This window comes from Sceloporus occidentalis, unplaced genomic scaffold, assembly GCF_023333645.1.
Source record: "Sceloporus occidentalis isolate IW3139 unplaced genomic scaffold, rSceOcc1.0.p SCAF_36, whole genome shotgun sequence".
In the NCBI taxonomy this organism is placed as follows: Eukaryota; Metazoa; Chordata; class Lepidosauria; order Squamata; family Phrynosomatidae; genus Sceloporus; species Sceloporus occidentalis.
In genome coordinates this window covers 9,637,028-9,651,167 of record NW_028317016.1, presented here as the reverse complement: position 1 = coordinate 9,651,167, position 14,140 = coordinate 9,637,028, and the positions used below count along the sequence as shown (strand labels likewise).

At 37.3% G+C, this 14,140-nt stretch overlaps 1 protein-coding gene across 1 annotated transcript in view; it reads right to left on the bottom strand.

Moving 5' to 3' along the window:
• The window catches only part of LOC149297926 (E3 ubiquitin-protein ligase NEURL1B-like), a 44,375-nt gene that overhangs the window by 7,424 nt on the left and 22,811 nt on the right, over nt 1–14,140 (bottom strand). Inside the window, exons 2-3 of the mRNA XM_089488089.1 lie at nt 4,413–4,542; nt 991–1,551 (exon numbers count right to left, since the gene is read on the bottom strand). Coding sequence (XP_089344215.1) covers nt 991–1,551; nt 4,413–4,542 — 691 coding nt within the window. The remainder of the gene's footprint in view (nt 1–990; nt 1,552–4,412; nt 4,543–14,140) is intronic.

Below are 14,140 nucleotides of genomic sequence, written 5' to 3'. Positions count from 1 at the left end.
TATGATCCAGTCTCTTGTCTAAATGAGCTAATTTGTTGGTCTGTTTTTTCAAATGGCTGGAAGTTTCCAAGATCTTTAAAAGTGAATTAGAGCACTCCTGTATTTACAGATAAGAGGGGAAGCTGGAGTTTCTCTGGAGGGTCAAGTGCTGGACTTTCTAAAAACCCTGTCGGATAACAGAGGAATGCAATGCAAGAGGCCCTTAAGAGACTCTTGTAGGAGATACACAGTAGGCAGTACAAATGATGTCTGGAACGGTGGAGGGGGGGCTAGCTAAAGAACCGCAATAAAATGATGCATTTACTCGTTCCCTAGGGCAATTACACTAAATAAGTCAAAGAAGCCCCTTGCAACATGCATCAAATAGGACACTTGAGTCTGTAATTCAAATATGTTCCGCTTACAGTAAGTTTGCCATATAGGTACACAATTCATCATTAAACCATTAGCACATACACAATATCAGATACTTCAAATGACTAATTCAGTATCTGATCGTTCTCAAACTGCACTTGTAAGCATTAATTCACAGGTAGTCAGAAAATGGTGAAGCATAGGCAGCAAGCCAACGTCGGTCTGACCTTTATAGTTGTCATGAGTTTTCTCTAGACTGACGTTCAACATTGCAAAGTTTTGGGGTCAGCCTGTAAGCTAAATATTCACAGCATTTTAAACGATCATTTCAAGAAGGTTATGTCTAACGTTGCAGGGTCGTGTTCTTATTTTATTCTGTGCATTGACGTTACTAGCGTATATGCCTGACACATAAATGATGCACCCTTTTCTCTTTCTCTCTCCCTTTCTTTGTTCTTTCCCTTTACCTCTCTCCTCCCCGTTCTCCTCGCTTTCCTCCTTTCCTGCTCTCTCTGCCGCTCTTTTTTCTTGCTACAAGTAAACATTGCTTGAAATCAATGAGCACAAAGAACATAAAGAAAACACAAACATACACATACACTAAATAGATGGTACTGGCATAAATTAGAGCCTTACCTAGTATTTGTACTTCCTGGGTAATGCCATACACATCAATGAGGGCCCACAGGGGGCTAGAGACTTTAACACCGCAATGAAACAATATGGGTTCCTCATCGTTGATACTGTAAAAGACCCTTCCATGTCGATCTACCCAAAATGCTAAGATATTGTCCCTCTGCGCAAACCTCTCCGGCAAAGCTTTGGCCCAATACCCAGGTCGGGTAACTAAATCTGGGCATGCATATTTGGGTATGTCTTCTGCCTTCATCTGTGAAGGGTCATGTATGGTGAATCCAAAACGTAATGCCCCGCTCCAGCCATGGTGCACAGATACAAGCTTTAGCCGTACTTTTTCGTAGAGATGGATGGGTCGACTGGTAAAAGTGATTCCATTGCAAAAGCTGTTGCGCCGTATGGCTTTTCTCCCATGGGTGTCAAGTCGGATATTTTTACCCTTGGCTTGGCTATGAAATCGTGGAGACTCGGTACGGGAGAGGACAAGTCTTCGCTCCTGACCACAGTGAAGAAATGTGTAGCAAGGTCTACTGGCCACAGGACGACTGTGATGGTTTGTGTCTGCACAAAGAAAACAGAGGGGTTTATTGCATGCATACAATTACAATACAAGATACATGTAATAACAATAACAGAACCTGCAAAAGCACACAAGCTTGGAAATACAAAGTCATTTAACTCTTTAAAAAAGAGCTGGTGGCCTAGGACACAATGCATTGATCACTCCCTTTCCCAGGAATAATCCCACAGATAGTTTAATGGTTAAAGGTAGTGGGGGGTTTACTTTCCTATTTAGATCATCCGGAGGAAAATAAACTGTTATTTTCTGAGTAGAAGTATGTGTGGAGCGTTTCCTACAATACATTATGAATTTGTTTTCAATCACAGGACTGTATGTTTGGCTGAAATGTAAAAGACGACAGGTAGTGTAAATCAACCAAATTGGAAGTTACGTGCCGTTCATCAGCGCTTTAACTTCCTTCCTTTTCCGCAGTGCTGGAAAATGTTAACCCTTTAACCTCTTACATCACTATGAAATTAGCACATGAAAAGTTACCATGACAATAACCTCGGAAGCTCTACACAGAAAAGCATCGTTCATACAGTAGATAGTTGTGATGAGCACATCTGAATGGAAAAAAAGCATTTCCAAATCCAATGAAAAATGTCAACCATGAAAAAACTGTCTGGTTTTCTCTCCTTTTAAAAAAAAATAAATGTTGATTTAACAAAGGATAACATGAATATCTGTATAGGGCTATGAGCCCTTTGTTTCATTCAACATGGGGGAAAACACATGATAATGTCCACTGAAAGGTCATTTCAACACAAAATGACTCCAATGTCCAATTCTTAGAATGGTGGCCTATACCAACTTACCAGTGAGCATCTCTAGATCCCAGATTTACTTACAGTATGTAAGAGAAATCTTTGGAGGGAGGACTCACTTTTGTTTGTTTTTTTAAGATGGAAGTATCTTTGTGTATAGAGTTCCTAAAATAACACAGGAACTGAAGGTTCCGGTGGCTTTTCTCCAAATGGAAGGCTTTTCTTATCACATCTGGACCCAGGAGGATAGAAGATACAAGGTTATAAGCCAAGCTACGCTAGCTCGGTGGAGCTAAAGGGGTGTTAAGGGATGTTCAAGATGCCAAAAAATACGTCATTAAATCTAAAGAATCTAAGTCGTTTTTTTCTGTATCCCCCATAAGGGAAAAACAACCAATGCATATTTCCATTTGATTCAAAACTATCATCCAACCCAAGTTAAAAAAAAAATGTTTGTTTTTTTTTAAATTTCATATAGGATGTAATGCTGCAATTTAAATGTACACCTGACATGTTTCTGAGAGTCCACCAATCCTAACCCGTCACTGGACAACGACAGGCTACGGCTTATGAGAGTCATAGTCCATAAAGTTCTACAGAACATCCACTAGATTACAAGTATTCATACAATAGCATTTCTATACCCTCACCTTTAAGGACCGTCAAGATATGTATTCCTTCATTGACAGGGAAGACACTGACGGTTGACATGTTAAAGTATTCTCATGTATCTGGTGTCTGTTGCTAAATGGCACGACCAACAGGAAGAGTTATTGTCTGCTGTCACAAGCACTCTAATTTTGGGGCACCCGGATAGTGCACAGTTACTCAAAGTGCAGACAGACGCAGCTTCTTATGGACAGTTGGTGGACTTGGTATATTTAGCTCGACACACATCTAAAAGCGGCTGGAGACAGGCAGGGAGGGGGCTGGGGGACCACTGGACTATTTCGGAATGTACGCTGCAAAGCTCAGTACCATTCAGCTAGAGCTTAAGCAGAACTCTCATATAAGGTCAAGAAGAAAAGAAGAAAATCAGAGATTAAAACAAAACATAAAACACAGACATAATACACATTTCATCTATCCGGTCACATAAAGGATTTAATAAACGAACAGGCTGATATATGTAACAGTGAGTTATTCACGTTATCCCACAGCGCGCTATCGCCGATAAGAAAAAATAAATAAATGCTACAATATGAGGTTATGTGAGTAATGTACAAGTAACGCGCTGGCATTCAGGTCTGTACTGCTTATTGTTCACTGGCCTTTTAGAAAGATCAAAAAAATAAAGACATTTTCCACTACAACAAAGGTTTGGCTAGATATTGGCATGATCTGAAGGCTTTATTCATTAAAGTGGGAGTTCATGGGAAGGTTGAGGGGTTTCGACTCCTTTAATCTACTATGCGCTATAAAGTGCCGTCCCTGAGATGGCCCTGTATAATGTACAGTTGAAACAGTACATTATACGGCGACTTAAAAAATCTCATTGATTTGTACATGCTCTTTATGTGCGGTGTTATTACCATGATTGACTTTTAATTATATAGCGCCAACAATTTACGCAGCGCTTCTTATAATATAGCCATACAGCACTATGGAATATGATGGCGCTATATAACACAATAAATAATAATAATACATTCAAAGGGTATGACAAAACTAGAATTGACAGCAAGTTTACAATCTGGAGATTAGAGAAGTGTTTTAGTTTCCCCTTCTATTAATATTTTGCCCAAGCCTGTTTGGAATTTGGATAGAATGCCTAGGAAAAGGAAGGAATAATTATTCATGAATAGAAATTGTTCAATAAAGAACACAATTGCTTTTAATTCCATGTGTCTCAAAATAATTAATTACCGATTGATTTTTTACTGCCCTTTTTTTCCCCATGTGTCTGGTTAAGCGTGGGCTCTAGTCATGTAAGTAAAGTGGAAGAAAAACCTGGTTCCATAGCAGCACAAAAGTTTTTTATTAAATTATAATTAATGTATGGTTCTTGACTCAAAACCTTTAAAAAGTCAAAGGCTTTAAATTTGTGTAAAGTACGGTGAAACAGAGAGAAAGAGAAATGTCAACACGTTTACGGAGGTAAGTCTTTATCCACCGAAATGCCTGGCAGGTTGCGCTACAAGTGATAAGAGAAACAATGAAGAACTGGATTAGCTTATTTTCTTCATCTATAGACATGACTTTCTTCTGCATTCCGTGATAAGGCTGTGAAAGAACAGAAAATTGTTTTCACTGTCACTGGGTAAAGCCAGGGATTCAAAACGCCGTGTCCTTCAAATGTCTCTCCATAGGAGTCAAGTGAAAATAAAAAATAATATAATGAAACCAGTAAAGAGTAGTTAATATATAACACACTATAATAACTGTCTATATAGACAAGTTATCATACATTATTGAATCAACTGCAACGGTCATACTATAGTACAAAAACAGCTACTGGTTGACCTAATTTGACCTATGAGGAACCCTGTGCTCTGTAAAATCTGAACAACCATTCTTTAATTAACAGTATAAATAACAGGAAACGACATTAATTACACCAACCTGAATAAAAAATATCGCATGCTTTTGATTTCCCAGCAATCACTTAATGAGAATGAGTTCTGCTCTTGTTCCCATTCTCTGTCATGTGCTTAGGGAATTTATATTACCGAGCTGATAAGATAAGGGACGGCAGGTGTTTGTGGCACTCCCTACCCAAACGGACAAATACAGTAGGGACTGTATGAATGTACGGCAATGGTAATACATTATAGTGCTGTGAATGCAATAACGTGATCTAACAAATACATTGTCTTTTCTATATCTGAGTGCACATGGTCACAAACCGTCAATGCATAATTGTGGTACATGCCAATATTTCAAAGGGCCAAAGTCGGCCAAAGATGTTTCAGGGTGTGTGGCTATGGCAGTGAATTTGTGACCAATTAAGGTATTTAGAAGAAAAATAACATATTTTATTTACTCAGATTAATTTATGAACACATTGTCTGCTGTTTCTAGACACATTATTATAATTTTTGGGGCTGTGAAACACTCTGATACACTCATACCCAGAAAACTCCTAAAAAAAAAAAAGAGAAATATCGAGGAAGGAAAGATCTTAAACCAAAACTGAAGCCAGGCTGGTGATGACAGGGCTGCCCTGGTACATGAAAGCCAGCATCTATCTGAATAAGTGTTGCCAACAGCTAGAGTGTGTGGCACTGCCAGGTGAGCGTAGTTATGCATCAGATACATATATGGCTGTTACAATAGAAAGAAAGACCAAGTAAGGTTTAAGATATTACAGCAGGTAGCCCAAATAAACCCAAAGAGGAAGAACAGATCAAAGGAGAAATGTTCTTTAAGCTAAGTCATATCAGAGGCAGAGTAGACCATATCAACGGCATGACTAGAACCACCACCAAAATGTTATATTACAACCAAATGATTCATGAACATCACAGCAGCATGGAATTCCTTTCTAGATGAAGCCCTTTTTTAGATCCTTTGTTGTTTGGCGTGCCCACTACTCAAAAAAAAAGAGCCGCAAGGCGATAGAATAGCATTTCTCATAAAAGGGGACAGATCCGAGGATTTCTGTTTTCGAGATTATAAACTTCTAGGAAATGGATGGATGATTCTACGCTCCTTTATAAAGTTGTCGTTCCACCTAATCTAAATTTTCAGGGAATGCTCAGTTAGGTACTGATAGGTTGTTGACATATGAACAGAAAGGGCTCCATGTTGCCTCTAAGTGATTAAATCTTCAGAGGAAAGAATAAAATGGTTAATTTGCTTAATATGCTATTCAGCTAATGTTTAGCATCTTCAATGTCAACCATCCACTCCTGTATGATAGTTTATACTCGTAATATTTTAATCTATCCTTGAACAAACACGCAAGACACACCTTTTAGTAAAATGTATGATTCTTTGCGGAACGTTCATCTTTTTTTATAGTCTGTATATGGAGCATCTGGTGTTCTCCTCAGGTGTGTGACTGATAAGGAGTTCCATACAGCTATACCTTCACTTATCTCTAGTAACAGAGCTACAAAGAAACCTCTCCCATATCAAAGGCCATTTTGCCGCCAACATGCTTACTCCGCATGCAGGAAAAACCAAAATCTGGCTGTATTTTGTCATTCTGGGACACCATCCGCATTTTAACTCTATGGGAGATAGCAATGTGCTCAGCCCAACATTACGCAATGTGAAATGTACTCTTTCTTAAGGAAATACATCAAAATGAAGGTCATCTGTATCTAAAGATAAATAAATACAGTTTAATAAAAAGCAAGACCCCAATTTCTTCTTGTAACTATTGGGCATTAAAGGGAAAGTGGCAATATATACTGTCTTTATAAGGCATTTTTTGTTGGAAAAAATATAAATCCAACACAATTAATAAATAAATAAATACACTCACCAAGTTAAAATATGATCAAATTTTCACATATTTTGAAAAACAATAGCTGGTTTAATAGACTCCATGTTCTCGTTTGGAGCAATTAACAGACTGATTTTTTTTTAATGCAAATGTATTCAAGCAGGCACAAAAATATTTCCAGGCTTCAACTCTTAAGTATAAAAACATCTGCGGAATTGACTTCACAATGCCACAATACAAATATGCATAAATGCATGCGTTATTAACGTAGCATATGTTTGTATTTATTGGGTTAGTTAATACAATTGTAACGGTTTTCACACTTGAGTAAGCCATTGTGGCTGCAAATAAAATGTGCTTATGAGTTATCACCTTTTTCATATTAAACTGGAGACAATCAACATCTTTCTGGTAGAGGGTCCTCCCCTTGTTAAGAGGAAAGCTATGGGAACGAGGAAGGAATGAGTAAGTGAATATTTGTGGTCAATCCCAGCTAATCAGCCAAAAGCCCCTAAAGACACAGGGAGACAAAGTGGAGTATTGTTTGTAAGAAGATATAGGCTGGATGCAAACCAAAGTTATATATAAAACAATCCCACACTCTCTGTGTTATAGTGTCAACACAGGACTGCCGTGATACACTATTCATTTTGTAAGGCTAGTTTCATATGCAAAATCCAACAACAGTGCAGGAATTTCAGATTATGAGTATAGGTCAATTAGAAAGTGTAAGACACTGACAGGTACTCCAATGCGTGTCTAAAAAACTGGAGAAAACCTACAAGCGCCCATACTGAGCAGCAAGGATCTCACTTTTTGGACCCAAATTATGGAGAAACGTAGAAAGAGGAGGTGAGAAATGCTATTCTGTTGGCATGTAGGGGCCATTCAAATATTTTTAATGCTTAAAAGTTAGATTTTTAAGATTTGTTATTTGGTGGCTTCCATTAAGGACGAAACCGGTTATTAAAATTGTCAGGACTTAAATGAATTGAACTGTACAATTTATCAAATGAATGGCTCACCATTTACAGCGTATGGCCTTAAATGTTGTATGACATTGACTTCCAGCCTACTGCTAACTTATTATGTGGCTATAAGGTCACAAACTCAATGAAAAGGATATAGTAGGGGACATCTTAAGCGGCTTCCAAGAATCTTCCAATCCTGCCAGATGCTGGATGGAGACAAAGTTCAATTCATGTGGGATTCTTCAAAGTATAGCTCTGAGCCCATGCTCTCAGGATTATTACAGTCTATTTGACTACAGATTCCAAAGTGATAGAGTTCATGCAGATGGTAAGCTTCAGAAATCTGACAAAATGTCTGCCTCTGAGGGGTCATGTGGTAATTAATGAATATTTTCCAGTGTTTTCTGCTACATACTGGGAGCAAGCCATCTACTCATAAGTATAGAGTTTAATCGCAATAACAGACTGATGTGTATGGCTTCAAGATTATAAAAAAAAAATTCTTAAAATGTTTACATATATCTTCAGAAATCTCCTCGGAGTCTCATTTAATCCATTTCAAATTATTTCTCTGTTTTTCAATTAAAAAATGCAAAAATTCATTCACGGATTAATGGAGGGCTGTGGATATTACTAGGAACATGAGGACAGCTCAGGTGCAAAAGTGAAAAATACATAAAAAGTAAAAGAGAAAAATACTAATTTGTAGGTCTACTCAGAAAATGTTTGAGTTATGTAGAATCTTCTTAGGCTTGTGTAGAATCTCCTTTTCTAGCACTGCTCAGATGGTTGAAATAGAGCAATTCAGCTCCAAGTCAACTCTACTTTTCAAGTGCCAATTTGTAAAATCAACTATAGATCGAGAGGAGGAGGCGAGCTGACCCATAACCCCATTAAGAAAACAAGTCTGACAGACTAGACAACCGCATGAACCTACAGCTCAACTACTGACACAACTGAACAGTTGTCAAGCGCAACTCCACAACAACTTGATATGAGGCAATGTCCAACTCAATAAGCTCAACAGCAGCTTGAACTTTAGTGAATTAGCAAGCTGTGCGAGTTGGTTTAGTCGCATGATCTTGAATTATTGTCAGTTGAGTTATCTGCTAGGTTGGTACAAATACATAAAACCAAGTAGGATGAAATATTGTTTTTTCCTAATGTTACAGAATTATTATTATTTTTTTATTAAATAAACTCATTTCTGGTAATCACTCCGAAGGTGATCCTCACTAACCTGTGTCCTAGCTCTTATTCTCCGGAGTGTTTGGGGTATACCTTGCCCTAGGGTGCCCCACAATATTATTATTACATTATAACATTGCTACATTGTTACATTTGATATTTTTGTTCACACTATCTTTGTACATGTTCACTTTGCCAATAATACCTCATTATTGACGTTTCCAGATCACTCCTATTAATAAGCATATATACGTTATAGGCTCACCTCCTTTTGCCTTCAGAACCGATGAAGGTTCAAGACAGGTTTTTTAATATCATAAATAAGGAGTAAGACAATCGCAGACTTACAGAAAACCTAGCTTCAAACTAGCTTCGGAATTCTTGTAGGAGAGATGCACGTTCTCAATGTTCATCTGTCTCTGAAACAGTACCATCTGGTAGCTACGTTGTTAATTCTGTCAGCGAATCTGTGCAACATTCGCTAATGAGAACAATCCGTGTATACGCACTGAATGACATACAAGTTCTATTGGCCAAAAAGATTGCTCTGAATGAACATTCAACATGCTGCTATAAAATTAATCCTGTGCCAGTTAACAGGGGTGCCGCTCCATTGGGACAACTAGTATTTTTGCAATGACCCTAATTGTTAAGGACATGCAGCATCCCGCATTAATGAACCTGAGTAGAAAAAAAGGCAGATTCAATCCACATGCAAGAGACATATATATGTATATTCTTACATAATTATAAGAAAATATATATATATATATATTCTTATAATTATGTAGTAGAAGTATTATTAAACACTCATCTACAGACACCAGACAAACCAAAAGGCTCGTTTTTCACTCAGAAATCTCATGGTGCTGCCACAACCACAATGCATTCTGGGTAGGTGCATGCGAATAAGCCAACAATAATCACTTTTGCCTCTATATCCACTTTATACATGGAAGCTCCTTGGGCCAGCCCATTATATATGATTACACCCACAAAATTAAATGTTTCCATAAATTAAAATTACATATTTATACATCCCGAAAAAAACCCCTTTAACTCTTATCCTTGACAGCCAGGATGCAAGAACGTCTTTTGGACACAGCGAGCTCCTGTACTTTTGCCAATAGTTGCTTCTACCAAGAAGAGCAGGGAGAAGAATTAAAGGCAAAAATGGGGGCTTTTTTTCTCTTAAACCTTTAAGGGAAAGGTTGTGCAAACTTTACTTTTAATATAAGTAAAGTTTGCTGGTTTTCTTAAAAATAGAAATAAGGATATTAATAATAAATAAAATAAATCATAAAACTTCAGTGCAGCCCATCTCAAATTGTGATACTTGTACACCTTGGAGGCATGGGATTCAACAAGACTCGGCTGAGAGTTTAACGGCATTTGGCAGAAAGCTAAATTGGAAGTTCTTTTGGAAGATAAGTTTAACACCTAGGTGCCTAGCTGGAGGAAATCATTTGTAAGAGGCTAGGAAATACTGCTCCACTCCATACAATTTGAATACTTCATACGTTCTATTTTTAAATGCTTTTTCTTTAAACCATAAAGCATTTGTGACTGTCTCTACCCAACTGCCAGTCTGCGTCCTGGTAGTTCAAAGAAAGAATGCCATCTGCAAATGCTCCGGAGGGCATTCTATAAAAAAAAAAGTGCATTTTTCAAAGCGGCATTGTAAGCTGTAATCTGCCAGCCCAGTATGCTGTTTTTTGTTTTCGTGGTTCTCAATGGCCAATAAATGTCAGCTTGGTCACATGATCCTGTATTATTCGCCTACCCTCTCTAATCCTTCATTAACATAAAGTATACAAGTCTAGGCACAAACTCGATTAAAAAAAAAAAAAACTCCCTATGGAAGAATAGAAACAATGATCACAGCAAAACACGCTTGGACAGACAAAGAGGATCTGAAAAGAAAAAAACCCCAAAAAACTGATTTTTTTTTGATTTTTTTTTAATACTGATTAAAGTATATGCAAAGCCTTTAAGGTAATAAATAACTGATTAATAATGCATCTCGACTTACTGTCTGCCCAGCTTAGATTGCCTTCTACAGTTTACAAAAGGAATCTAATTTGAGAGAAGCAAATCACGTATATCCACAATGTCCGAGAGAATAAGTGTAAATCTGAACTGCACGGCTAAAATATCATATTAAAGATGCTGTTCCACCACTTTCATAAAACATTAACTTGGCGCTCTAGTATGCTAAACAAAACCTTAGCATGTCTGTTGTTTTATTCTTTTGTCCGAGGGTTCAGTCACATAAAACCAACATGGAAACATTTTTTTTTATTTTTTTTTAAGAAGCTTGTTTGTTTCTATGGCAACAGCTTATCAGTACCTGCCTATGTATTACGACAAGTGTTCCTAACAATAAAATTATGAATGAGGCAAAATTAAATACATGAAAAAATAATTATTTCTGGTAATTTCACATTACTAGGAATTATTCTTCTAATGTTGAATTTTTCTACAAAAGTGTTGAAATCAGCAGAATAACTGTACCAGTTAAATGACAAGCAGCCAGTTGGAAACAAAAGGTGAGTCGATTTAATGTCTATAAAGTGATTCTGGTGCAAAGCTTTATCACTACAGAACTCAACCTAATCCTCAGGTTTATTGTACCATTGCATCTGTTGCCATGGTGACAAGACCACTTTTCAAATTTTGCCCTACAATACATAAACCCCATCTCGTTGTAGGAATAAGAAACAGATAATGGTAGCCATTAACAGTTTTAATGACTCCAACAATAAAAGAATATATATAAAGGTAGGGAAGGTACGGAAACATTTAGAGAACGTGAGAGAGAGCGAATGAATGAGAATGAACGAGAGTGGATATGGGTACCGGGCAACAAATCTTGGTTAGCCGTGTTAGTCCAGTAGTATAAACTGGAAAATAATTTATCACTGCAATATAGGATAACACCTAACATTGCATTTTAAGGACAAGCTTTCAAGTGTATCAACCCACCTTTGTCAAGTTAACAGCAATACTCCTTTATATATATATATATATATAAAATAAGATATGGTGGCAGCCTTTTCTTCAAATGCCCAGGTACAACCCAAATGACCAGTTTCAGTCACATATTATAACAATAGACCCTTACCCCATTCCCATTAATTCTCCAATTACTGTGTATATATATATCTCAAGATTAGTAATTCAGTAGCTCAAGGGGAACCTGGAACCATTAATATTTACATATGTACAGGATTTTATCTATGCAACTTGCACATATTGCCATTACCATACTAATTGCAAGTATGGAACTGAATGCATGTAGACTCTTAGGTTTTTATTGTGTTTATACGTCTTATGCATTTTTTTTTTGCACGACTGGCTAAAGATAGATGGATATATTTAGAGAAGGATTTGTACTGTGTAATTTTTATTTTATTTCTGAATCTTGCCATGTTCCATTGTGTACGTTGAAGGAATACCGGGGGGGGGGGGGTGAATGGGTTCAGTGGAAGCTATTCAAGCCATTGAGATTTATATACAAAAGATCCTGCGATAGTAACCAGGATACAGAGTACAGTAGCATATACAGGTGCCAAGCAGCACTTGATTATGGATTCATATAATGAAGTATACCGCTGCCAAGTATTTCAATGAAGTTTGATTACACATACAAAGAAGCAGTAATAATCTACAACAGGCAAGTGTCCCACAGTAACCGATCCATTCTAGGTCTGACTTGAAGATGTCCCGGGCTATTAAGCTAACCGGGTGTAAGACATATTTGATAATTGTTCCATCAATCACGCTTTTTTCCCTGCCCCATCCCTAACATCTCTATATCTAGGCTAGGGCAGATAATGATTGGACCAGCCATGGTGGATCTGGTCAACATTCCTAGGTTAGGAAGTCCCAAAAACATGATTTGCTATTGGTACATTGTCCTACTTTTTATATTTGCCCCTTCTGTTTATAGACTTTTATACCTGATGCATTAAAAAAAGCTTAAAATATTACATATTGGTTTCAAATTAGTGCAAATCAGTTAAAGGAACTCCCAACATCTCAAAGATGAAGGAAGTGTTGTATTGTAGTTAACTTTCTTGCTACCTATTCATTCTAAAATGGACAGTAAGTGATATTGTAGTCATTGCCCATGCCCTGAGTGTGATGGTGTTAGGGGATATAGGTAACATTACAACATTATGATCCAATTAGTTAAGCATGCTCCAAGGTATACTTTTTATAACATATATTTGGTTGATGGGTTTCATTAAAAACGTCAGAATAGAAACATACTTACTTAAATACTCATATAAACTAGACAAACTCAGAATTTCTGAAACTCCATACTGCACCACAGAGCCGTTCATTTAAAGACATAATTGCCTATTTACTTCTAACATTCCAATAGTTAAATAGGTGAACCAACATTTACAGGAAAAAAAGTAAAAGCTCGAAAAAAAAGGAGATGGAAAAATATAGGAAACTAAATAAAGTCAAAGAAACTAATCAGTGTCAGACTTCATAAATGTACTAAGCTTGAGTAAAGCAAAACATAAAGGGGAAGTATAAAGTAAAAAAGATAAACATATAAGACAGACACTGAAACCAAAATTATGCTGCTAAGGCAAGCAATGTTCCCTGTCACCACAACACGGCTTTCTAATGTTATATTAACCCTCTCTTCACTACAGGGACTGATAATGTTTTTCTACTTGACACAGTCTCTGCCAAGAGGAATGAAAATTTTCTATTAATTGTGACCCCCTACAGTGATCAGTAATGTTCCATTAACCCTAAATAGATCAATAATGTTCTATTAATCCATTCATTGCTACAGAGACCTGTAATGTTCAACTAACCCTCTCACCCCCTACAGGGACCTGTTAATAAACCTTGTCACTGCCATAGTCACCTGTAACATTGCTACAGGGACCTTATATTAACCCTGTTACTGTTACAGGGACCGACCATGCCCTATTTTCCCGGTCACTACTAAACCCTCTATTGCAAGTATCAGTATAATTACATACAATTTTGCAATGCCATTCCATCAGGGGCCAGAAAAAGTCCCGAAAACTAGTAGCTATAAATAGGATCGTAAGAATGAAATGCTAACAAACTTCTCTTGTGGAGAGAAAGTCATATGGCAGGGATCCCAAAGACATTTACTGGCTAGCCTTGCCCAAACAACACTGAAAAAAAAGCATTCTGGCACAAGCTTCCCTGTGTATAACACTCTTCCAGGGTGGCCTTTCTATCATCTACCAGTGTCCTGCCCTTCTGCATC